Here is a 26,586-nt window from a genome sequence, read left to right as displayed (position 1 = left end):
TCAGCTTGAACAGGAAGCGGTTGAGGTGGAGCTACATCATTTGAGTTTTGACGGCCACAAAGAGGAAGTTAAGCATGCTGGTGGGAGGAAAAAAACACAGTACTCGACTAAATACGACTGCTTGATTAAATTGTGAGGTACATTCTACTTTACTTGCCGCTGATGACTTTATTGAAGGAAAGATTGGTCACCTATTATGCAAAATCCACTTTTTCATGTTTTTTAAACATAAATATGTGTCCCCTCTGTGTAAAGAGATTCTGAAAGTTTCAGGAAAAAATATTTGCTCACTTTTTGTCCTGATCCGTTTATAAAAAAACCTGTCTGAAAATGAGCTGATCAGATTTTGGCCACTTTATGATGTCATAACGATTTTTTTGGCTTGTGTAACCATTAGCCAATCACCTTATCACCTGAATCTCCTCCTATGCCCCTTTCACACCAACGCGGTTCCAGGGCCGGTTCGGAGCTAGGTTGCGGTCGAATAGTCCATTTAGCTTAGGAACCTTCCTAACGGAGTGAAATGACCCGGAAGTCCCTCAGTGGCAGCCATGATAAGTGCCGTTCGAATTCTCTAAATTGAAAGGAAAGGAGGTTTCAAACTTCCTTTATAACCTCCTTTAGCTTAGGAACCACTGGACCTCCCTAACCGAAAGGAGAGGAGAAAATGCTGCCCCACAATGCCTTGCGGCCGCGGCATTTGCCGTCACACAACAGTCGGCCGTTCACGGAAACAACCGATTATGAACGAGAAATGATATCATGAAAGTTACGGTGCTTATTAAGCATTTTAAAACGTATGTGGTAAGTTGCCAAAGTGCTTTGTTTGAACGTTCATCAGTATTATAATCAAAAAGAGAAATATGAACGTTAGTTTTTACTGAAATGATCAAATAAAGTCAACATTTCACAGTCTTTACTGAGCTGTGTGGGGTTTGTTCAACTTTTAAAAGATGTTTGAATGGTGATATACACAGTGATAGATGTTAAGGACTAACGTTTATAATAAATACATTTGTATTGATTTTAAGATATTTTCATACAATCATACTTATTGGGATCATTTGTATTAATGTGGACCGGAGGGAGAGGGTGACGAGCATAAGTTTCACTTTCCTTTTTTATTTCAATTCCAACTTTGGTCATGAAGAATATGTTTCTCTGTTGTCCCCGTTCATAAAGCATAAAACAACAGCATCAGAGCACGGTGCAGAGTCTCTAGATGAGTTTACAGTAGTCCCTCGTTCTTATTAAACATCCATGTTGTAGTCCGCTGTATAGAAAACTGTAGTTTCCATAGTTTCCCCACAGCAGCAGGCGCACATTTATGACCTCCGCTGGCGCATCATAAACACGTCGGATAGTGAAAGTGCAGTCGGATTCTCTAAAGTACCGCAGTCTCTTCTCCTAAGTCCTTTTGAATTCTCCTGTCCACTATCCCTTAACCCCATGACGTTTCACTCCGAGGTCAAGGGATAGACGATAGGGTTAGAACTTAGGAGCTGTTTTTTTGGAGTATTCGACCGCAACCCTAGAGTCTGAAAAGCACCGGTTTTTCCTGTTCACACCGCAGCGGAGCCGCCTCTAAGCTCCGGGTTCGTTTCAAGCACCAAAAAATTGTCGGTCTAGAAGCAAGAACCGCATACGTCACGCTTACGTCGGAGGGGGCCGAGATTAACCTGAGCTAACAGTTAAAGGCGAGTACGGCAAATAAAAGTTGTAACAAGCAGTAGTGCTGAGCAAAGTGACTAGAACGCAACCACACACTTATAAAAAAAACAACACACTTTATAAAGTCAGGCAACACTAACCAGGCTTCGTGTGATTCTGTTTATTTGTACCTTACTTTGACCATCCGTTCGCTGTTATTGATCATTGTGGAGAGCAGGCAGACGTTTTGTTTTGTATTATAGCAGCTATCGGATGGAATCAATACATGGGCTGCACAGGTTGTCATGTCCGACTATCACAAGTAGAATCATAATGAAAAATACGCCGGTAAAATGTGCCTCTAGAAAAGGGCTTATGCCACAATAGGATAGCAACAAGTAGTCAAGTTATAGTCAGTTTAGCTTCGGTTGCTATGCTAACATCACCCATTTCAGAAAAGCTCTAGCACGGAGCTAGAACGGGAACTGCGTTGGTGTGAAAGGGGCACTAGAGCACCATTGTGTATTTTTTAACCAAATATCTCTCAGAGGGGCGTAGGGAGTGGCTCCTTATTTTCATCTAAAGTAACAGACAGAGAATCAGCACTTTTGAAACAGGGCTGAAACAGAGGGGATTATGGGATGCTACAATGCATGATCTGTTTTGTATTTCGAACCAAACACTTCAGAGACATGTTTTGTACATACCTGAGACCTATAATATATTGATGAAAAACAGTATAATAGGGGACCTTTAAATGAAATGTATTATGTCAACGGATTTCACATTACTGAAACCTAATTCAGTGCATGTTGTAGTTTTACATGTAACACCTGTGCAGCCTGTTTATGGTACGTGTCTCTCACACAGCAGCAAGTCACTAGAAAGGAAAGAAGAGGTTGTTTCTGAACTCGACGTGATTCCTGCTTCCTGCCAAAACAATCTCACAGCAAACTCTCGACTGCACTCTTTAAGTTCCTGTATGTGTCAAAAGAACACGCTCTTGGTTCACACACATAATAGATAAGACATCTTGTGGCCATCTACATAAATATAGAGCATATATAAAGCCAAAAGCAGGTGTTGTTTTCACAAGCACATTCTATTCTCTTCAGTGGTTTAGTGTAGTGTGCATACACCTTCTGCCTAGGTTCAAGTTTCTCATGAATCAAAACTGAAAGGAAAAATATTTAACATAAAAAACAAGACAACATTTCATAAGTTGATCACGTATTTAATGTAAAAATAAATGTGCCCTCAAGCTCATCGAAGTCTACAGAATAATCCACTGTTATTCAGGGATACCTTTTATATGTTCATTTATTTCTGACACATCACTTTTTTAATAAACAGATACCCAAATAGTTATGCCTACATTTTCTTTCTCAGATAATCTTTTATACAAGTATATTTAACAAGCAATGTTAAGCAAATATTGAGCAAATATAACAAGTATATTTGCTCAATAATGGCACATTTCAAAATGTTCAGAACATTGCGTTATCTGTAATTTTGCTCACTGAAACTGTTAAATCAGTTTTATAAAACAGAGATCATTTCCAATTTCAGAAGGTATTTGAAACTTATATCAGGTTTTGCCACCAAACAAAAGCAGGAGCCAATCAGCCTTCAAAATATTTGATCATAAATCAAGCCATATGATGAATGTAGCTGATTTTGTATATAAAGAAACTTTCCATTATTCAAGTATCGACTAAAAGGCACAAAAGGAATTGATTCCGTAGTTTAGTAATTTAGAAAATAATGAAAATAAATCAAATCAATTAAAAGAAATATTTTTTTTTTCAAGGTCCACTTTTTCCTGAAATCTTCAACTGCAACTCATGAGTAACTCCTCATTAATTTAAAGTAGTCTCAGTTGTGCAGACCCCAAATAAATCCTAGGAAACAGCTATGTAAATGCACCTTCATTTCAATTCATATTGTATAATGTCTAATAGATACATTTTCAAACCTTGTTGTACTATTGGAACTCTGTTAAAAGAAATATCATTGCATTCCATTGATGCCATGAGGATGTTAAATAATCATGAATGAAACTGACATTCACATAAAAATACACCTTTCACATTTAGTCACTCTGACACACAGGTACAAACTTAATTAGATGTTGTGTATAATAGCACATTATTCCATTTACAAAGACTTTACACAATATATTCTAGACAAAATATGATTTTTACAACAGGTTATTGTATTGTTTACACAGTATATTCTGATATTGAGTTCACAGGTCATCACCAACAGGCTCCACAGGGTTTCTCTGGATGGGAGCTGCAGTCCTGGATCTGGGTTCTGCATAGCAACAGTAACATGTAGTCGTTATATGAGTATATTCATTTACAGAGTTGGGTGTAACCAGGGTTCGAGTTATAAACTGAGCTCTATGGGGGTCTTTGAAACTAACGCGCACACACACTCAAACTCAAACACACACACACACACACACACACACACACACACACACACACACACACACACACACACACACACACACACACACACACACACACACACACACACACACACACACACCAATAATAAACATATGGACAGGGGTTACTATTTTAAAAAAAATTGCAAATGTATTTGGGAACCTATCCATGTGAACATATTTTGGGGGTGGACCTCAAATCCTCTAAGGGGGTCCGGGGGCATGCCCCCCCTGGTAAGATATTTTTTTAATTTTGGAGTTAAATGCATCAATCTGGTGCATTTTGAGGGGAAAATAAAGAGACTAGATCTATGGAAACACCCATATGAAACAGATGCCACATCATGTAGACAGACAGTCACCCTGTGTGAGGCAAACCCACATTTGCGCAGCGTTGCGTTCACAATAGCCTACATTAAGGCCATCGGGAAACCTCCCGGCCCTCCCGATGGCCAGTCTGGGCCTGCCAGCAGCCCTCTACTCGCTACAAGCTTAAATATGAAAACATAGCCGTGGGAACATGTTTCAAATGGGGGGTGCTGTGGGGATGACACCAGGGCCGGTTCTGACCAATTTGCTGCCCTAGGCAAGATTTTTGCTGGTTCATTTATATCTTATTTTATCAGTTAACATTTATTTATTCATCCATATTTTTTAATCTCTCCAGTTTTAAAGGATATTGTTGGTTTACTGTCCTATAGTATACATGTGCCAAGAGCAAGGACTGTCTTAGGTAAGACAGCTTTTATGTGCGCAGCTCCACTTGCTTGGAACAATCTTCAGCAAGAATTGAAACTGAGCAATCTCATTCCTCTGCATGTTTTTAAAGCTAGGCTAAATGAAATGCTCGTTGATACTATGGGTACTTGTAAATGTCTATAACTATGTAAATGTATCCTGTAAATATAATGTATGATGTCCTTTATTGTTTTATGTTTCATGTGGAACCTATATGCTGCAGGTCTCCCTTGAAAAAGAGATCTATGATCTCAATGGGACCAATCTGGTTAAATAAAGGTTTGAAATGAAATGAAATGACATTGGAATGATTTCAAACCTGTTTTTATTGATCCTAATAATTATAAAGGTGTGCCTTGGAAATATTTGTTTACATAAATTGTGATAAAACCGTTTGAGACACACTGAGATAACTTAGACTAAAGTGAACTATCTAAACAGTCCTTTACCTCACTGAGCCTCTCAGGGCAAATGGAAAATGTAACCGGGGTGAAAAGGGTGTTATCTTTACTTAATTATGAATGTGAACAGTTGTATCGACAGCTTTTACAATGTGCTGCTGACTGCTGGAAAGTGGTTTTACTTTAAATAGATTTCAAAATACTGCTGCTGGTTTATAAAGCTTTGAATGGTTTAGGCCCAAAATACATGTCTGACCTACTGCTAAATTATGAACCATCCAGATCTCTCAGGTCTTCAGGGACTGGTCAGCTTTCTGTCCCCAGAGTCAGAACTAAACATGGAGAAGCAGCGTTCAGTTATTATGCTCCAAATATCTGGAACAAACTCCCAGAAACCTGCAGGTCCGCTGCAACTCTTACTACTTTTAAATCCAGGCTGAAGACTTTTCTTTTTGCCGCTGCTTTTAATTGAACTATTCACATCTTAAACTGTAACTTTTATCCATGTATTTTTTCTTTTAATGTTTCTTTTATTATCTTTTCTTTTTAATGACTGATTTTAAATGCCATTTTCATAATGTCTTCCATTTTTGTAAAGCACTTTGAATTGCCTTGTGTTGAAAGGTGCTATATAAATAAACATGCCTTGCCTTGCCTTGCCTTGCCTTGCCTAATGTATTTGTTTCATCCATTGTGCTAATGCAGGTGGGGCCGACCAGTTATACAAGAGGTAGATAATAGCTGTACTTTTTTTTAATGAGCCACATGCCATGATGCACCAACATAATTGTATTGTTTAGACTGACATTAAGAACTTGAATCAACTCATTACAGGGCGAGAGAGTGAGAGAGAGAGAGAGAGAGAGAGAGAGAGAGAGAGAGAGAGAGAGAGAGAGAGAGAGAGAGAGAGAGAGAGAGAGAGAGAGAGAGAGAGAGAGAGAGATCAGACAAAGTGATATGAGTGATAGTGAAACGTTTTAACTTTCATTTAGCAAAACATAGCGTGAAACTTTACATGCAAGTTTCAAAGTAACTTCCTGAAATGTAATTGTCTGCGGTGAATCTACGGAGTCCCCAAAGGCCCAAAAGTGTGCACACAAAACATATTTTCGGCTGCCCGGGCATAAATCTCTGTTAGTTTAAACTCCCACTTCACTACTTTACATTCAAAACAAATAGCTTATAAAATGTGGCACGGCATTATTGATAAAGCTACATATTAGTCTATAAAATAGTTACATCATACTTATCTTAACCAGCAACACCAATAAAATACTGCTTCACATAAATGCATCGCAAATAATCATCAGTTTGTATTCAATGCATATAGAGGCAACTGAACCACACATCAACATTTCATCCATGCATTTCTTCACTTGTCAGTAGTTGTTCAAGCTCTCAAACAAACAAGCGGGCAGTACATCACATTGGCTCTTTTTGCTGCTACTTTGACAACATGGTTGCAACCGGTTTTGTTTTCGTGCTGTTGATGCAAATTTTCATTTTTTTATATAGTGAGTTGATGATTTCATAAACTAAGAGTGAGGTACATTTTCGCCTCGCAAATGTTCCATCCAAATGAAGCAACATTTCTAAATCATTTTCAGACAAATTTGACTACACATGTTAGTGTTGTTAGATCTTATTGTCTTATATTTGTGTACAGCACTTTGAATTGCTTTGTGTTGAAAGGTGCTATATAAATAAACTTGCCGCGCCTTGCCTAGTGATGACAATCTACTAGGATTAATAAATGTCCAAAGTGTCTATTACGTTAGTAGGAAATCCGACCTAGAGCAATTGAGCATTGGAATAGAACATGTTGTTCCATACGGCCCAATGACAACAAACACGAGGCAGAATCTAAACAGGAAAGTGTAAAAACATGTTGAATCATTAAACATCTGATAGAACAAGAACAAGACACACCTAGTTTTTGTTTTTCTAAAAACAAAACAATGAGGTAGATACTAGCTGTCATTTTTTTTAAGGAGGGGCAGCTTGGGCGTATTGTTGTACATAGCCGCGGGAACATGTTTCGAATGGGGGGTGCTGTGGGGATGACACCAGGGCCGGTTCTGACCAATTTGCTGCTCTAGGCAAGATTTTTGCTGGTTCATTTATATCTTATTTTACCAGTTAACATTTATTTATTTATTTATCCATATTTTTTAATCTCTCCAGTTTTAAAGGATATTGTTGGTTTACTGTCCTATAGTATACATTGGAATGATTTCAAACCTGTTTTTATTTATCCTAATAATTATAAAGGTGTGCCTTGGAAATATTTGTTTACATAAATTGTGATAAAACCGTTTGAGACACATATAACTTAGACTAAAGTGAACTATCTAAACACTCAGAGTCCTTTCAGGGCACATGGAAAATGTAACCGGGCTGAAAAGGGTGTTATCTTTACTTAATTATGAATGTGAACATCAAGGCCGAAATCTTTTTTTTTTTGTATTATATTTGTATTATATTTCCATTTAATCTTGTGGACGTGCAGATTCCCTGTCCTCCATCAGGGGGTGCTGCAAGCACCCTCAGCACCCCTACTTACCACGGCCCTGTATGAAAAGGTTCAACTACGCACACACACATGATCTCGGCTCGCGCAGCACGCTCACAGGCATAGATTGTGCAAGAGGTGCAGTGCAGGCATATTGTTATTCAAGAGATGCGTTGTTCTTTTGGAAAACATGTTTTTCTTTTCAATAATACTCATTACATTGACACATGCATTATTTGTGATTAAAATAATGGTTGTTGGTAATGTATTAGCGACCCCCACAGATGTATGATTTCACTGCGTCCGTGGGAGCTCAGACCCCTCCTTATGGGAGCTCAGCTCCCATTGGCTCCCACATAACTCGAACCCTGGGTGTAACGCGTTACTGTAATAATATTACTTTTGTCGGTAACGGAGTAGTGTAACGCGTTACTTTTATAATTCAGTAATCACACTACAGTTACTAACATTGCCCCGACACGCGTTACTTCGTTACTTTTATAAAATCAGTCATAATCACACTGACAGACAAGAGGGGTTTCCGCCGCAGGTTTATATGTACGTAATCTGCGCGACTTGCGCATCCACATCTCCACTTGCAGTGCTGCATAAACATGGCTGAGTCAGCAATATCTTTCGAGGGGTGGAGGTATGCCCATTATTTTGAGTTTGTCCGAAGAATAGACAGGAATGTGACGGTGAGGTGCAAACTGTGTCCAGGCCAGAAGCTGTTATCCACTGCTGTAAACACCACGTCAAACCTCAACAAACACCTGCAAAGAATACATGCTAAGCTGAAGCTAATAGCTAAGGACCCCCAAACCCAGAGTGAGGATGTTGTGAGTGCGCCGCCGCCGACTCCGAAGCAGCAAAAATGACCGGTAACCAAAGCAGAGATGGACAGGCTTGTAGCATCCTTCATAGTAGAGAAAATGTTGCCCATTTGCACAGTGGAATCACCATCGCATCGTTCAGAGATATACTGCGCAAAATACAGATAGCAGGAGAAAGAGGACAGCCATGGTCAGAGCTATCTGGATCAGTCTTATGCGACAATGGAAACTGAACTAAAGAGAACATTTGAAACTTTAGCAGTCTGCATGATCTGCCTGTAGGGAGGGGCGGGCCGGCCCTGCGAGTAAAGTAACGAGTAAAGTAACGAGTTACTTTATGTAGAGAGTAACGAAGTAGTGTAATATATTACTTTTTTTTAAAGTAATATGTAATATGTAATATATTACTTTTTTTTAGTAACGACCCCATCTCTATTCATTTATACATGGGGACGTCCTCTCACACAAACATGCTGTACTTACTCAGTCACTTCCTCGCAGTTATATGTTATCCCTTGATCCAGATATTTCTGTAAATCCTTTAAAGATGCGTTAGTGCAGTTTGTCCTGAAGAGGATACAGAAAACAGGACTTAAGGAACAACTTTACCTGTTTAACTTTCTGCATATTTGTATGTTGAACACCAAAAAAATAAACCACTCTGGAAGCAAAAACAGAACATTTATTTACTTTTCACATGTAAAATGAACAGAAAAACACTTACACAGTTTTGTTCTGTGTGACCAGAACAACATTCAGGCTTTTCACCCTGGGGTAGTTGAACCTCTTCACCTCGATGCTCGCAAAAATACTGAAAAACAAAAGTAATAATGTACTTGTTATGTAGAAGAAACAGATATTATGTCGGATTAGGGTTAGGTTAGGTTATTTAAAAATATATGACTTATTACAGTTTCTTGTACATAATTCTCAATAATATATATTCTTTCTCAGTTGGCTTCATTTTTTGAGATCCAATTACTGTCAAACCCACAATATATAACCACCACTACAAGTTCAGTTTTAATGTATTTAATTAGTCTTTTATTACATTTGTATCTTGCTGCAGAGTGCCTTCATATTTAACTGTAAAGACATTCAGAGCAGAACCATGATGATTGAAAGGTCTGACATGGAATTATCCGACACTCCTGCTCTAAAAGGATTGCGTTCATTCAGATGTTCTGAGCAGATTTCAGTATCGTGACATGGCCCATTCCTGGAAGTCTGTTCCGCCGTCTCCCATAAATTAAAACATTTTACACCATCTGTAAAACCACAGCTGCATTGGAAATAGGGATCTGTAAGGTCACGATTTCAGCGTGCAAAACATGATATTTTATCAGAAATCAAGCCATACGATAAATATACTGACACAGTTAATATTCTTATTAACACTTTTATTTTCTCACATATATTCATAAATCCCATATTTATCCTTATTATCAACACACATTTTATTTTTTTCCATATTTTAATGTTTTTTTCTTTTATTAAACAATAATGGATTATTACGTTTATCAACATTTCTCTACGAATTTATTTCAATGACTTATTCTAAAATATTTCTATTTCTATTATAGAATAGGATCGATAATGTTGAGGTTTTTTTAACATTGTTCTCATATAAAAGGCAGAAAACTTTACAAGCAAGATTGTCAATTGAACGTAATTAAAAAGCAAAAAAGATCGAAAACAGCATTGTCACTGTAAAAATGGGTCATTGACATTTACATAAAAAAAGAGTAATTTCACATGTTGTCTAACTCATACAAAAATAATGATACAGTATATTTCAAGTACTGTATAATAGCACATTGTTCAATTTACAAAGACTTTTCAAAAATAAACTCTAGGCAAAATATTTGTTTGGCTTGTTGTGTGTCATTTTGTCACACAGTCCAATCTGATATTGAGTTCATCACCAACAGGCTCCAATGGTTTTCTTTGGATCGAAGCTGCACTTCTTGATCTGAGCTCTGCATACAAATAAACAAATAACATGTCAATATATTTTGAGTATATACATGTATAAACATGGATGCTGTACAGTACTTACTCAGTCACTTCCTTGCAGTTATATGTTATTCCTTGATCCAGCACTCTCTGTAAATTCTTTAAAGATGGATTGTTGCAGTCTGCCCTGAAGAGGAAACAGAAAACAGGACTTAAGGAACAACTTTACCTGTTTAACTTTCTGCATATGTGTGTGTTGTACCTCAAAAATAAACCACTGTAGAAGCACACACAGAACATTTATGTAGTTATCACGTTCAAAATGAACAGACAAAGGTCAATAATCTTGCAGAAGTTTTACAAACAAAGAGAAAATCTTACTTTTGAATGTTCTTTTGAGTGACGAGAACAACATTCAGGCTTTTCACCCTGGGGTATTTGATCCTCTTCACCTCTATTTTTGCAAAAGTACTGAAAATAAAAAATGTTTAAAAGGCTTGATTATTGGAGGTTAACATTATTTCCAAACAAACAACCTACAACCACATCAGCCAATGATGTATTCCTCAACTATTAACTAAAGGAAAAACATTACATTATTGACACATCTGCACATATTTGGGATTCAGAGAACCATGATCATTTAAAGGTCTGCTATGGACTACGGATGGAAATGAGCTCAAAGCTCAAATCCGGCATATTTACACTTGAAGCATTATTTGTCTAAAGTGTTCATTAATGTGCATTGTCCCTATTCAAATAAACGATTAAATGAAATGGAATTTTCCGACCCTAAATAAAAATGTGGGCAGCATTAGAGGTACTCACCTTTCAGGATCAAATGGTGTGTCGATGGATCCGTTTAGCATTGCTGTGACATCATCACAGGCAAAATCTGCAAACTACAGACAGGAAAATAACATTAGAGTACATTTTAGATTTAAACTACAGACCAACAATTTCCTTGTGAAATATAGACATGTATGATCTGCAGCAGAAGCTCCCGTACAATCAGCTGCATTTGTATATCTTACACTACACTGTAACTTGAATTCTTTTTTTATATATATTAGCTTGTTTTATGTTTATTTGATTCTATTTGCTTTTTAATAACAGTTTTTTAATGCCAACTAATAATGCGTTTCCACTGCACTATTTCTTAATGCTCTTAATGTCTTTCATTTTTGTAAAGCACTTTGAATTGCCTTTGTTGTTGAAAGGTGCCATATAAATAAACTTGCCTTGCCAACATGTACTGCTGGTTGTTTAGAGGTCTTTCTATCTCAACGAAATGTTGCACAGAAAACAGGTATACAGCAACACATTCGTAGTATAACGAGCGCAAGGCCTTCCTCTCAACATAGCACTGATAGTTAGTTATTAACCATTAGTTGGGGTTTTACAGGTTCAGCTTTTTCCCACCACTGTTGTATTTTGGGCAAAACCGGTGAATTATTGTTGATAACTTACAGCAGTTGAGACTCTGCTCCAAAAAGAGCGACGAGGGTTCACACATTCATTCCACCCTGGGCAGCCGGAAGTGAATGTGTCTAGAACAACACAGACAGTCAATCTTTTTTGAATTTCAATTATAAGAATTTGCTATGATGAGCTGTACAGGAAACTAAGCGGCTTTACAGTACATACCCACCCTGAGGCAGAAAAAAAGTGATCCAAACAATAAACAGAACATAGTCAATCAATAAAAAAGACAACGAAGTGAATGAAACAAGGGTGCCTATAGATTGTATTAACTATGATGTGTGATGTGTAAAATATCTCATTGGTGAGAATCTTAATATGTATTGTATACTGTATGTATTTGTTTTATTAGGAGTTAAAAACATTGTTGATCGTAGGGGTGGGGGGTATATTTGATCTGCTTTTTGACAGTCTGGTTTAAATGTGCACTGTTGCATCTACAGTATGTATTAGACTGCTCAATTACATTCTGTATGATTTTTCTTTATAATGAAAACTTTCAAAAATAAAGTGTTAAAAAAGACAAAAAGGAATACACTGATTCCCTTTATCACCTAGAGTAGAGACGATTGATACCACTTTCGGTTATTGATTCAGCTCACTGTGACCCGTGAACGTGAGGAAATTCCCCAAAGAACAACTGCTGATACTCCTTGTTTCTCTCCTTAGTTTCTTTTCACTCTATTTTGCAAGTAAAAGCTAAACTGGACTAAATCGCACCATTACAAGGTTGACTTTTGCAAGTGTCTTACCACTGTTGCCCTTCTCTCCACACCAGTGCAGACCACCCAGCACAGATCCCAGCAGAGTGTCCTCCAAAGCGACAACATCATCCCTGTTCTCAGTTAAGTCATGGACCAGATTCTTTGTTTTACTCCAGAACATCGTCTAACCCAAAAAACAAAAATATAAAATGTATTAATCTGCATTGCCAAAGATACATTTAGTGGATAATGTGCACAGTTTTGTGATGAAAGGTTTTTACTTTTTTGCATGCATGTTCAAAGGGCGCCGCAGCAACTAAAGAGTCGTAGGCATTCATGGGGATCTTACAAGGGTCCTGGTTCACATAGGCTTTTTCAAACTCATGCCATATCTCTGTACAGTTGTACCTGAAAAATTATAAAATCAGTACTGTTTAGTGTCAGGAAAGTGGATCAGCGTCATCATGATGAAAATGCCGAAGTGTTGGACCAAATTTGGTGCAGGCTTTGCTTGTAAAAAGGCATTTGGCATCTTGAAAATTAAAACAGGGCTTTTCCTCCCATCCTTTCACATCAAGAAACAATTTCATACATAGCATACAATGTTGCCATTGTTGTTAAGAAAATATCATGGTTGAAAAGCAGCCTGTACAGCAAAATATGACTTGTCATTACGCTGTATGTCCACAATGTGCAGTCAGGAAGTAGGCGAGTCATTGACCAAAGCTTTACTCTTTAATCTTTAGCATTACATTTACTTTCTCTCATTGTCAGCCTTTTTTCTTATTCTTGCCCCTCACCCTCTTTATAAACAGGAATGTGAATAATCGGTATTTTAAAAGATTCCTCCTTTAATACACATTGGAATAATTAAATGGAATACCTTACAGATATTTGTATGATTCTATGCTTTTGGGGGATCTGTAGTTTATTCTGAGAAGCCATGTTGAGTAGCTAAAATAAAGTCATAAATATATAGGAATGTATTTATTAGGATAAATATGACCGTTTCCATGCCATCAAATGTGTTGAGTCCCCAGGAAGACAAGCTTTAGGGTACAGCTAATGGTATCCTAAAAATACCTAGCTTTAATAAATGCAGTCTAATACAACATTGCTGTAAGAAATTCCATCTCCATGAATTTTATAATATTAAATGTTTACAAAAAGTGCCAATTCAACCGTATAATAATTTCCGAGGACATTGTTGTGGTGCTAAACTGCAATGCATGAAAACAGTATAAAGGTGTTGTTTTTGAATCGTTAATGGATTATATTGACAGGAATTGTTATTATTTTGTCCACCGCATTCGTATGAGTCATGCAGGCTAAATAACAGAAACAGCTTTGTAAGTAATGCACTACAGTTCAACAGCACCACAACAAAAACTTGTAAAAAAACACAACTTTCTGAAAATGCTTTTTGCAGGTGTGTTGTATTAGGCTGCAGTAACCAAGTAAACCCATTATCTGAATATATCGTAACTTAACCTTTCAAAACTCAAAAACACTTACTTCTTACTACTTTCGAACATGGAACACCTGTATTCAAATTCTTGCTTGAATGTTGTCTTCCCCAGTGTGATTCCCAACACAACGGCGACGACAATAACCAGAGAAGGGACAGCAGTTACAATAATAATTTTCTTCTCCATTGTACGTTTCTTCTCCATTGTAGAGTCTTTGAAAATTCCAAACTAGCAATGCACGTTGGGCTGTCTAACTGTTGTTTTTAAGCTCAAGTGTATCAACTCCTGGTTATCTGCTACCCTGACCTGTCGATGGCATGGACTCTACACCTGTGGTATCTGGCACCAAGACGTTGGCAGCAAATCCTTTAAGTCCTGTCATTTACGAGGTGGGGCATGGCGCCAGTGGCGGCTGGTGGAACTCTTTCTAGGTTGGGCTGTGCCACATGCAATGCATTTCAGCAAACATCCCAGTATGACTTAATGCAAAAAAACCTGGAGTTTTCAGTGTTAATTTACCAGTCAGTAAATTATTTTTAGATCATATTTTACATATATTTCTGGGTGCATTCCATATTTTAAACACACAAATATGGACAATATATATAATTAATTAGTATTATTATTATTATTATTAATATTAATGTTTTTGTGTGTGGTTTAGTGAGGGCGGCGCCCTATCGCCCCCTATGGGCCAGCCGCCACTGCATGGCGCATTATCATGCTCAAGAGGGGTGTACTTGTTCTGCAACAATGTTAAGGTAGGGGGTATGAGTCAAAGTAACATCCCCATGACTGGCAGGACCCAAGCATAATTTTGCCCAAAGCAGCTCCGCCAGCTTGCATTCTTCCCATAGTGCAACCGGCCATCCTCATTATGTAATAGAAAACTTGATTCATCAGACCAGGCCACCTTCTTCCATTGCTCCTTGGTCCAGTTCTGATGCTCAAATGCCCATTGTAGGCGCTTTAGGTGGTGGACAGGTTCCAGCATGGGCACCCTGACCAGTCTGTGGTTACGCAGCCCATACGCAACAAACTGCGATGTTCTGTGTGTTCTGACAGCTTTCTAACAGAACCAGCATTAAGTGTTTCAGCAATTGGAGCTACAGTTGGTCTTCTGTTGGATCGCACCATATGGGCAAGCCTTTGCTCCCCATGCGCATCAATGAGCCTTTTCCGCCCATGACCCTGTCGCCAGTTCAATAGTTTTCCTTCCTTGGACCACTTTTGGTAGGTAATGATCACTGTAGACCGGGAACAGCCCACAAGAGCTGCAGTTTTGGAGATGCTCTGACCCAGTTGCTAACCATCACAATTTGGCCCTTTTCAACATCGCTCACATCCTTACGCTTGCCCATTTTTCCTGCTTCCAACAAATCAACTTTGAGGACAAAGTGTTTATTGCTGCCTAACATATCCCAACCACTGACTGGTGCCATTCTAACGAGATAATCAATGTTCTTCACTTAACCTGTCAGTGGTCATAATGTTATGGCTGATCGGTGTATAAAAACGGTCTGAAAATGAGCTGATCAGATTTTGGCCACTACGTGATGTCTCAATGTTTTTTTTACCAGTAACCAACCAAGGTAACACCTGCCCACCTTATCACCTGAATCTCCTCCCACAGCACAGTTGTGTTTTACCAATCATCTCGCAGAGGGGCGTAGCTAACAGCAGCTCATTCGCAATTAAAGTTACAGACACAAAATCAGCACTTTTAAAACAGGGCTAAAACAGAGGGGTTTATGGCATGCTACAATGCACGATCTGTTTGTAATTCAAGCCAAACACTTCAGAGACATGTTTTGTATATATCTGAGACCTATAATATACTGTTGAAAAATTGTATAATAGGGGACCTTTAAGAAAAATGCTAACATGCTAGGCTAGTTTAAACAGACTACTAGGCTACTACTTGGTCATAAAGACGGACAAAATGTGAATTATTTTAGCTTTTAACAAACAAACATTTGGCATGTCTATGGTTAACACTTTGGTAATAGTTTGCATTCATGTTAATTATAGATAAGTGTGTGTATCCTTAATATCAAAAAGTATTCAAAAGGTTTCAATGTAACACAATTCTGTTCTACGTTCTATGTATCCTGGTGCCGTGGTGGTAGTGGAAATTACCAAAACTATGCTGATGTTTACCGACATTACAGTACTTGTCTCAGTACTCAACACTGAAATAACTAAAACGTTGACTTTAAATGAATGTATTATCTCAACAGCATGTTGTAGTTTTACATGTAACACCTGTGCAGACTGTTTCTGGTACGTGTCTGTCACACAGCAGCAAGTCACTAGAAAGGAAAGAAGATGTTGTTACTGAACTCGACGTGATTCCTGCTTCCTGCCAAAACAATCTCACAGCAAACTCTCGACTGCACTCTTTAAGTTCCTGTCTGTGTCAACAAGAACACGCTCTTGGCTCACACACATAATAGATATTGTGGCCTACATCTACATAAATATAGAGCATACATATAAGAGCAAAAAGCAGGTGTCAAGCAGATTCTATTCACTTCAGTGGTTTAGTGTAGTGCGCATACACTTTCGTCTGCCTAGTTTCACATAAATCAAAATGAAAAGGAAAAATATTTACCATAAAAATCAAGACAACATTTCACAAGTTGATCACGTATTTAATGTAAAAATAAATGTGCCCTCAAGCTCATCTAAGTTCATAGACAGTTTTAAGGAGAGCTTTCACCATAGGTATTTTTCCTGAAACCCTCAACTGCAACTCCTCATTAACTTAAAGTAGTCTTATTTGTGCAGACACAAAATAATCAAAGGAAACAGCTATGTAAGTCCACCTTAAGTTCAATTCATAATGTATAATGTCCAATAGATCAATTTTCAAACCTTGTTGTACTGTTTGAATTCTATTTAACATCCTCATGGCATCAACATTTTGAATGCAATGATTTTGCTTTTAACAATCATGAATGAAACTGATACTAAGAATCTCTGAACAGGGCCCCCTAATGTTGAAAATGTACCTCTCACTAGCATTAGAAGCTTTATTTAACAGGTCAATAATTTTGTTTAAAATGTGCAAATGTGCAATACCTCTGGTTTACACAATACTGCAATCTGTACAATAATACTATTTGTTACACTTGTCTTTTAATCCATATTCTTACACATTCAATCGTGAATCCCAACGTTTATTTATTATAACGCACATATTACGTTTAATATAATTTCTCGATTTAATTTCTATTTAAGTTATTTCCATTTATATTCTAGTGTTGGATCTTAAAAGTATTTCTTATATTTCATGTAATAGTTCACACAAACAACTTTATATATATATATTTTTTTATTTAAAAACATTTCTTACAGGTGGGAGCAAGACTGTCAGTCGTATTAGCTAGCACCAGATTTAAAAAAAGATTTAAAAAAAAAACGACATTGTCATTGTTAAACATGTCATTGACATTCACATAAAAATACACCTTTCACATTTAGTCACACTGGCACATAGGTAGAAACATAATTATATTTTGTGTATAATAGCACATTATTCCATTTACAAAGACTTTACACAATATATTCTAGAAAAAAATATTATTTTTACAGTAGGTTATTGTTTTGTTTACACAGTATATTCTGATATTGAGTTCACAGGTCATCACCAACAGGCTCCACAGGGTTTCTCTGGATGGGAGCTGCAGTCCTGGATCTGGGTTCTGCATAGCAACAGTAACATGTAGTCGTTATATGAGTATATTAATTTATACATGGGGACGTCCTCTCACACAAACATGCTGTACTTACTCAGTCACTTCCTCGCAGTTATATGTTGTCCCTTGATCCAGCTCTTTCTGTAAATCCTTTAAAGATGCGTTAGTGCAGTTTGTCCTGAAGAGGATACAGAAAACAGGACTTAAGGAACAACTTTACCTGTTTAACTTTCTGCATATTTGTATGTTGAACACCAAAAAAATAAACCACTCTGGAAGCAAAAACAGAACATTTATTTACTTTTCACATGTAAAATGAACAGAAAAACACTTACACAGTTTTGTTCTGTGTGACCAGAACAACATTCAGGCTTTTCACCCTGGGGTAGTTGAACCTCTTCACCTCGATGCTCGCAAAAATACTGAAAACAAAAGTAATAATGTACTTGGTTATGTAGAAGAAACATATATTATGTCGGATTAGGGTTAGGGTAAGGTTATTACAAAATATATGACTTATTACATATGTTTCTTGTACATAATTCTCAATAATATATATGTTTTCTCAGTCAAAGGCTTCATTTTTGGAGATCCAATTACTGTCAAACCCACAATATATAACCACCACTACAAGTTATTTTATGAAATGTTTATCTTGCTGCAGAGTGGCTTCATATTTAACTTTAAAGAGAACAAAATATTGAATCAATCACATTTAAGACATTCAGAGCAAAACCATGATGATTGAAAGGTCTGACATGGAATTATCCGACACTCCTGCTCTAAAAGGATTGCATTCATTCAGATGTTCTGAGCAGATTTCAGTATCGTGACATGGCCCATTCCTGGAAGTCTGTTCCGCCGTCTCCCATAAATTAAAACATTTTATACCATCTGTAAAATCACAGCTGCATTGGAAATAGGGATCTGTAAGGTCACAAGAGTCCTGAGCCTCGGAGAATACAAGCAACAAAGAGACAATCTGGTTTTACAGATTTCTTAGAATGCAGTGTCCCTGACCTGCGTTGACTCCATTTGCCCTATCCATAGATTGTATATGGTCCTATCTTGAAGTTAACATGTGTACACACCCTGTTAAATATGAAGAAGATTGTCTGGCAAAATGATCTCGTTGAACTCTCTGTGTGCACTCGCTGTTCATTTTCTATTCTCCTTCTAGAAGCTTTAGTAAACGTTCAGTGTAGGACATTTGGACTCCAGCAGTTCCCAGTATGCTGCTCTCTAGGGTCCAGTGTGGTGTTTAGCAGTGAGAACCTAAATTGGCCTTCAGGTAACGTAAAAGTGTAATGGAAACTGGATATTATGTGATTAAATTCAAACTGAAAAAAAAGTTAGGAGTATACATTTGAGCCCATAAATCCTGAATCCCTGTTGGTCTGATTTGCTTTGAGATGTTGTTCACTTACAAAAATGGGGTCAATTTTATTATTGGGGCAGCAGTGGCCTTGGATCGGACTGAAAAATACGGGGTATGGACTGGTAGCTGGAGAGGTGCCAGTTAACCTCCAGGGCCCTGCAGAGCTGCCCTTTAGCAAGGCTGCTGGCTAACTGGCAAACTAATCACTCTGCATGTTGTTTGTGCATATCCTCTGTATATGTCTATTAAGCTTGTGTGCGAAATGTGTGTAAAAAAGTGGGAAAAGTTATTTCCTCGTTGGGGATTAATAAAGTATGTCTTCTTCTTCTTTACAAACTGTTGCTGAATTAGCATTAGCAAGTGAGATATTGAAATAAGGTTTGCATAAAAGTCATTGAACTATAAAATATGCTCACCTTGCAGGATGAAATGGTGTGACGATGGATCCGTTTAGCATTGCTGTGACATCACCACAGGCAGCATCTGCAAACTACAGACAGGAAGATGAGGTTAGAGAACATTATATATATACGTACAGTACACTACAGACCACCTTCTCCTACAGACATCTATATTTCAAGCAGCCGAAGAACCCATAATTAACTGAATGTAAGACATGTTTTGTATTATCTGAGACCTATAATATATTTTTGAAAAATAGTATAATAGGGGACCTATAGGAAACCTGGAAGATATAATAAGTAGGTATAAAGCAACACTTGGAATGTGGAATTCCAAGTCTGATTTGCAAAATAAATGTGTTCTATGTATTTTTAAGGGTTAGGGTTATACATTCTGATTCAAATAAACAATTCTTGAAGTTTTGAAGTTGGTACTGCAATATTCTCAGAATTAATCTTATCAGCAGCATAAAATCTAGTTTATTCTGACCTCCAGTGGTCTGCTGCAGGGATAAGTAAGCATAAAACAAACACATGAATGTATACTAACTGTTTATATATTTATTTTAATTTATTTTAATCTATGTAATCTAACAAAGTGCTTCTTTAGTTCCATGTTTTTCATGTGTCCTGGTTGAATTGTATCCATTTCAGCTTGTCTAGTTTAAACCCTTTTAAAAGAAATGTTGTGTTCCTGCAAGTCAATGTTTTTATATGTGATTGGATCAATACGTTTTTTTTTTAGTGGTTTGTTTAGGTGAATATTAAGAAAAGTGTGTTTTAGTGTGGGTGTTTTAATCACAGAATAAAACCCAGGCAAAAATAAAGAGGGCTCTGCTGAATGTGTGGGTGGACACTGCTTGCTCAGGAGAGAGCTACACAATGTGACTCCATGGAGACCGCCACAAAGCCTCATTGATTAAAACCAGGCTGAGTGACCTTTTACTTTTCTCCTCTATATCAACCTCATTCATTCACCTCATGCGCCACCTTCGATTAAAATGGGTCATTTCAATCATGCTGTATCCAACAAGTGTTGTATTTTTGGCAAAACTAGTGAAATCTTGTTGATAACTCACAGCAGTTGAGACTCTGTTCCAAAATGAGCGAACAGTGTTGTTCACACAGTCTGTCCACCCTGGGCAGCCGGTAGTGAATGTTTCTAGAACAACACACACACAGTCAGTCATTCCTTTTTGCATTTCAATTATAAGAATGTGCTTTGATGAGCTGCATTGAAAACAAAACGGAAAACTGGACGCTACAGACCCACACTGAGAAAGAAAACAAGTGATCCAAACATAAACAAAACATAGTAAAGCAATAGAAAAAAATGTATTCTAAAAATGTCCCCCATAGAATTTCCTTCAACTTTCGCACAAATGTCCATTTGGACTCAAGGATTAATTGATAAGAATGTTGTTGTTAGACAAATGTCTAACAGGATAAAATGAAGGATTCATTTTGGAGAGACATGTGTGTAAACTGAAAATTGCCTGATTGAAAAACAACTGCAATTTAATTTGATGATATTTATTGTACTACAACATGAAATGTAAACCTTGTTACTTATTCCTTGTCTTCTCAGAAAACTTGAGGTAATTTGGCAACTGTTGCAAGCACTCTTTACTTAAAGTGGACCTATCATGCTATATTTGAATAATATAGTGTAGGACCATACCTATATAAGGCATATTTATACTTTTTTTTTTTCAAAATACCAAACAGATCATGCATTTTAGCCATGCCTCATTTTGCTCAATTTGACATTCTTTAGATCTGTTTTAGCAAGGGTTGATTCTGTGAGCAACAGCACCATCTAGAGGCCTGGCATATGTACTACAACGTCTCCAGCGCTTTCGAACGGCAATGCCGTGGTTGTCTCCTCCTGATTGGTGGAGTTGGCCCAATAGCCGTAGTGCCACTGTCCTGACGTCAGGAAAGTGTTCAAATCTGGATCAGTTTTTATCAGATCCGTTGCAGCCCCTTTTTTAGAGATTTGGGTATGGAGGAAAATAGAGAGGGTTGTGTTTTCTGACACTTGGTGAGTTCCCTGGAACACCAGGGACACATATTCATGTATAAAAGACGTACAAAAGTGCATTTTGCATGATAGGTCCCCTTTAACATGACTATGATACCTGTGTTAAAATAACTCTAGGCATAACATAAATAACACCTCTGGCATTTGACATAAAGGTTTGGGTGTTTTTTACTTAAGTGAAGTTAAAAAACTTGTTTAAAGATGTCAAATAGAACATCATCGTTAAGACACTGCAGCTCCTTTTTTCTCTGCCCTTTATTGTTTAATTTATTAAGCAAATAATCGCATAACTCGACTAAATTACACAGTTATGAGGTCGTCTTTTGCACAAAGAGTCTTACCCCTGCTGCCCTCCTTTCCACACCAGGTGAGACCATCCAGCACAGACCCCAGCAGAGAGTCCTCCACGGTGACGTAACAATCCCTCTTCTCCGTGAAGTCATGGACAAGGTCCTTGGTTTTACTCCAGAACATCATCTATAACCCAAACACACACACGTGTTACCAAGAGGGGTTGAGTGTATAATGTGCAGACATGTGTTATGAGGGGTTTTTACTCTGTTGCAGGCAGGTTTCAAGGGGGCGGCAGCAATGAAAGGGTCATAGGCTTCCATGGGAACATCACAAGGGTCCCGGCCTACATAGGCTTGCTCAAATACATCCCACATCTTTTCACAGTCGTACCTGAAAAATAAAAGACAGTGTGGATGAACTTTCTATTCATGTTTTATTTGAGTGTGCTTTCTGAAGCACTTTGTCACTTGTGTTTTAATAAGTGCTTTATACATTTCTATCATTGTAAAGGAACTATCATGGTTGAAAAGCAGCCAACACAGTATGATTAATTCATATTTACAGTCAAGATTAGCTCAATTACAGTTGATACAGTAAGACAGACGCTACATATCATTTTCATCAGCTGTATTTACACTGGTCAGACACAAACAATGTGCAGTAGGTGAGTCAATGACTACTGAACCTTTACTCCATATTTAGCGTTTCATTTACTTTCTCTCATCGTGAGCACTTAATATTCCTGCACCTCTCCCTCTTTCTAAACATTAATGTGAATCATCAGTATTTGCTAATATTCCTTAAGATTATAAACTAGCACGTACACACTGTAACTCTCATTCATGACATCACTATTTCTGCATTTTAAAAATGTCTCTGCATTTTAACGTGTTAAATAGTTTATAAAATACATAAATAGTTTTTCCAATCATATCAATACAATCAATTAAACACATTTAGGAATCAGGATTCATACGGTTTGGAGGTAAACACTCAAATGGACAGTAGAGCAACGGAAATATGGAATTCTTTCCTAGACTAAATAATCACAGACGTATTGACACTTTTTCTTGATTATATGTCTTGTGTTTTTGCCATGCAATTGCATTTGTTGATTCAAACAAATAAAGGGCATCTTATAAAAAACTAACTTTATACATAGCTAAAATGAATGCAGCCTTTAGGCCTAATACATAATTACGGTAAGAAATACGATCTTCTTTGAGTTTATAATTTTGAGGTGTAGTTTGTGGTTTTGAATCTGTAATGCATGCATTATACAGTATTTATTGCCAGGTGTTTTTATTAGTTTGTGTATCCCATTCATATGAATAAGGGTAAATAACAGAATAGCTTTCTGAGTAATGCATTACAGATCAAAAGCACCACAAACAACAAACTTAAAAAAAAAAATGATACACTTTGCTGAAAATGCTTATTGCAGGTGTGTTGTAACTTGTAATAGGCTGCACTGGCTAAGTAGGCTACATAATACACTGGGAATTTAGTGCAAATGTTTACTGCATCAAATATTTACCATTGCATTGCATTCCAGATTGAATTACCAGTTATGTGAGGAATCCCAGTTTAACTTTGAGCCTACTTTATATTCTGTACATTGAGTTTTAAAAACGCTTACCCTTTGAACTCCTGACACCTTGCAATGAATGTGGGCTTTAGTTTGTATGTATTCTGCCGCAGACTGAGTCCCAACACAACGGCGACGATAATAAGCAGGAGCAGGAGAGAGACGACACTTAAAATAATACAGCGTCTCCTGCGTCTCTTCTCCGGAAGACGATACTCACTGTGCTCCATTAAAGGCTGTTACAGTTCAACCCCACCATGAAAGTTTGGCTGCCTGATGACTGTTGTTTGTTTTCACTGAGACACTGCGAGCGTTCCGCCGTCTATTTATAGAGGAGCGCACTCACGGTGGCTCGTGGTCATCTGCTCCAATCAGGAACCTGTGCTGTTTAGGTGGAGCTGCCCAACTTGAGGTCAGAGGACCACAACGAGACCGTTAAGCAGTGGATGTGAGTAACTATGCAGAGGTGGAACAAGTACTCAGATCGTGTACTTGAATAAAAGTAGAAGTACCAGAGTGTAGGAATACTCTGTTACAATTAAAAGTCCTGCATTCAAAACATACTCAAGTAAAAGTACAAAAGTATTAGCATCAAAATATACTTAAAGTAGGCTACCAAAAGTAAAAGTACTCCCTCTGCAGATTGGTCCATTTCAGAATAATATATATGATATGTTTTATAATTATTGATGCATTGAAGTGTTCTCAAAGCTGGTAAAGGTGCAGCTATTTTTAATGACTTTGTATACTGCAGGGTAGCTTGTGAATTTACTCCAGGTGTAACTAAAGTCTGATTTAACTTTTGATTATATTTCACATAATTAATCAAAATATGTAAAGTAACTAAAGGTTTAAAATAAATGTAGTGGAGTAAAAATACACAATTTACCTCTGAATTGCCGTGGAGTAGAAGTACTAAGAAGCATACAATGGAAATACTCAAGTAAAGTACTTGAGTATTTGTACTTAGTACTTCCCCTCTGTAACTAGGCCTATGTACATTTACTGAACTCGTGTGTGCCTACCTGAGTGCATATTTGAGATACATGGTACATTCCTTCACATATAGTTGATGTACTTGTTAGGTTAGGTATAGTTACTTTGCAGATTCAGGGCTGTATCAAGGTTTTTTTGTAATAACTATGGGTAAAGAAAACTGATATATTAATAAATATTTAAATAAATAAAATATGAAACCAGAAATAATCGTCTTCCGACTCTGCCTAACTCATTGTACACCGCCACTCAAAAATAATAATCATTTATATTTGTATGTGTAATTTATACAGGTAATGTTCTATGATTTTTTCTGTATAAAAAAGAAAGTCCCCACATGAAAGTCTACACACAGTTTCTTCTACTGCAGGTGTATAGAAATACCCCCCAACAATTGCAGACCTCAACAAGATACATATTATGCACAAATACCTACTGTATGTTACAGTACATCTAAAAAAAAATAAAATGTATTTTTGTTTTTTTATTGAACTTCTCTCCTCAACAATACAGGAGCAACCGCTTCGGGTACAGGGAACTTCTACCTGGCTGTACTTAATTTAAAAAAGACAAAACGGTGCAAGGATGAACAAGTCTGGACCATTCACATGTTTGCGGCAAACATTTATAAGGAGTTGTTACAATAACATGGAGTTCCTGCCATTAAAAGCTAATCAGTGACTGGAAGAACTCAAAGGTCATGTCTCAGCCGTCATTTGGGAAACATGTTGGGAAATGCCACGCACCTGAAGCTAAACTTAAAGGTTAACCATTCCAGTAAACAGGTTCTTTGTCTCTTTTACAGGATGTGTGTGACTTGATTATCCAAAAACATGAGCTTATTATTTAGTGGATCGCTAATCTTCTATCAGCTTGAGCCATGAATCAATTACATGTTAGAATCTAATGTATTCATACTGTACCTGATTTGTTGGCATTCCACTTCATTTCAAAGGCAAACTTTTAAATGCACTTTACATTTGACAAAGTTACAAGTAACCATTTGTGCTGGTTCCAATACAAATAATACAAAATGTAATTAACAAAGAAAGGATTATGTATGATTTTAAGTAAGTAAAAAAATACTTTATTGAACACAAGGGGGGAGATCACAAGCTACCCAACAGTACATCTACAAGTACAAAAAAAGATATTTTAGCAACAGCAATTGATTTACACATTAATTCATTTATAATTATAATCCAGTGATATAATATACATTATTCTAAATGCAAAATGCTGCATAATGACTACCTTTACTTTGGTATGATGAGTATATTATGATGCTAATGCATTTGTATTTTTTTTAAAGCAAAACGTTGAATATGATACTTGAATTTGTAACATACTATTTGTTTTGCTACTCTTACTCAAGTAAAGGATGTGAGTTCTGCTTCACACACTGATAGTGATGAGATTGTTATTGGCTAAAGTTAAAATCAGCCATGGAACTGCATGTGTTGACAGAACCAAACAGGATTTAACTAATGAGAAATCTAAAAGAGCAAATCTCTTCCTGTTGCACACTGCATTTAGGTGTGTCAGAGACAGGTGGTTCAGCTCAAATTTAACAAAGTAATCTAAATACTTGCAACTCAAGTTACGGGAGTGCAGTGTGGCCTGACCTTTGATCCATAAACACAGATAGCATGACACACATTGCATGACATGACATGATAAACAGTTTTCAGGCTCAAGGCAAAATGTAACTGCATTACCCAGTAAGCATTTGTTCATACAACACTTTGGGAAATCTAGGCTACATTTATCAAAATAATGAGACAAGATTGAAAAACTAGACAGGGCTTAAACATTGATTGTAGGCAGTGATGAAATGTAACTATTTACATTTACTCAAGTACTGTACTTGGGTACAACATTTAGTTATTTGTACTTTACTTGAGTATTTTCATTTTATGCTACTTTCAACTTTTACTCCACTACATTTATTATTATTATTTATAAGTTACTGTCCTGATTTAGT

General features: G+C 37.1%; 2 protein-coding genes across 2 annotated transcripts; both read right to left on the bottom strand.

Moving 5' to 3' along the window:
• Positions 1 to 3,874: 3,874 nt before the first annotated feature.
• On the bottom strand, positions 3,875 to 14,525 carry LOC117497347 (ADP-ribosyl cyclase/cyclic ADP-ribose hydrolase 1-like). The gene is made up of 8 exons (XM_034149313.1): positions 14,247 to 14,525; positions 13,013 to 13,139; positions 12,780 to 12,915; positions 12,016 to 12,095; positions 11,374 to 11,447; positions 9,314 to 9,400; positions 9,073 to 9,156; positions 3,875 to 3,966 (listed from the first exon to the last, which is right to left on the bottom strand). Exons 1-8 carry the CDS (start codon positions 14,402 to 14,404, stop codon positions 3,909 to 3,911), a joined length of 804 nt encoding a protein of 267 aa, XP_034005204.1. The 5' UTR covers positions 14,405 to 14,525; the 3' UTR covers positions 3,875 to 3,908.
• Positions 14,526 to 17,523: 2,998 nt separating this feature from the next.
• LOC117496890 (ADP-ribosyl cyclase/cyclic ADP-ribose hydrolase 1-like) lies at positions 17,524 to 23,904 on the bottom strand. The gene is made up of 8 exons (XM_034148744.1): positions 23,658 to 23,904; positions 22,282 to 22,408; positions 22,066 to 22,201; positions 20,760 to 20,842; positions 19,696 to 19,769; positions 18,237 to 18,323; positions 17,996 to 18,079; positions 17,524 to 17,907 (listed from the first exon to the last, which is right to left on the bottom strand). Exons 1-8 carry the CDS (start codon positions 23,834 to 23,836, stop codon positions 17,850 to 17,852), a joined length of 828 nt encoding a protein of 275 aa, XP_034004635.1. The 5' UTR covers positions 23,837 to 23,904; the 3' UTR covers positions 17,524 to 17,849.
• Between the last annotated feature and the right edge of the window lie 2,682 nt (positions 23,905 to 26,586).

This window comes from Trematomus bernacchii, unplaced genomic scaffold (genome assembly GCF_902827165.1).
Source record: "Trematomus bernacchii unplaced genomic scaffold, fTreBer1.1, whole genome shotgun sequence".
In the NCBI taxonomy this organism is placed as follows: domain Eukaryota; kingdom Metazoa; phylum Chordata; class Actinopteri; order Perciformes; family Nototheniidae; genus Trematomus; species Trematomus bernacchii.
This window is presented reverse-complemented; position numbering and strand designations above follow the sequence as displayed.

Excerpts from the sequence above, each read along its gene's own strand:
- LOC117497347 (XM_034149313.1), bottom strand. The coding sequence starts at position 14,404 with ATGGAGAAGAAACGTACAATGGAGAAGAAAATTATTATTGTAACTGCT. Across the intron at positions 13,140-14,246 it reads ATGTTCGAAAGTAGTAAGAA|GTACAACTGTACAGAGATAT; the intron begins GTAAGTGTTTTT and ends ATAATTTTTCAG. Across the intron at positions 9,401-11,373 it reads ACACCATTTGATCCTGAAAG|TATTTTTGCGAGCATCGAGG; the intron begins GTGAGTACCTCT and ends TTTGTTTTTCAG.
- LOC117496890 (XM_034148744.1), bottom strand. The coding sequence starts at position 23,836 with ATGGAGCACAGTGAGTATCGTCTTCCGGAGAAGAGACGCAGGAGACGC. Across the intron at positions 22,202-22,281 it reads TGAAACCTGCCTGCAACAGA|ATGATGTTCTGGAGTAAAAC; the intron begins GTAAAAACCCCT and ends TTTGGGTTATAG. Across the intron at positions 19,770-20,759 it reads GGAACAGAGTCTCAACTGCT|TTTGCAGATGCTGCCTGTGG; the intron begins GTGAGTTATCAA and ends TCCTGTCTGTAG.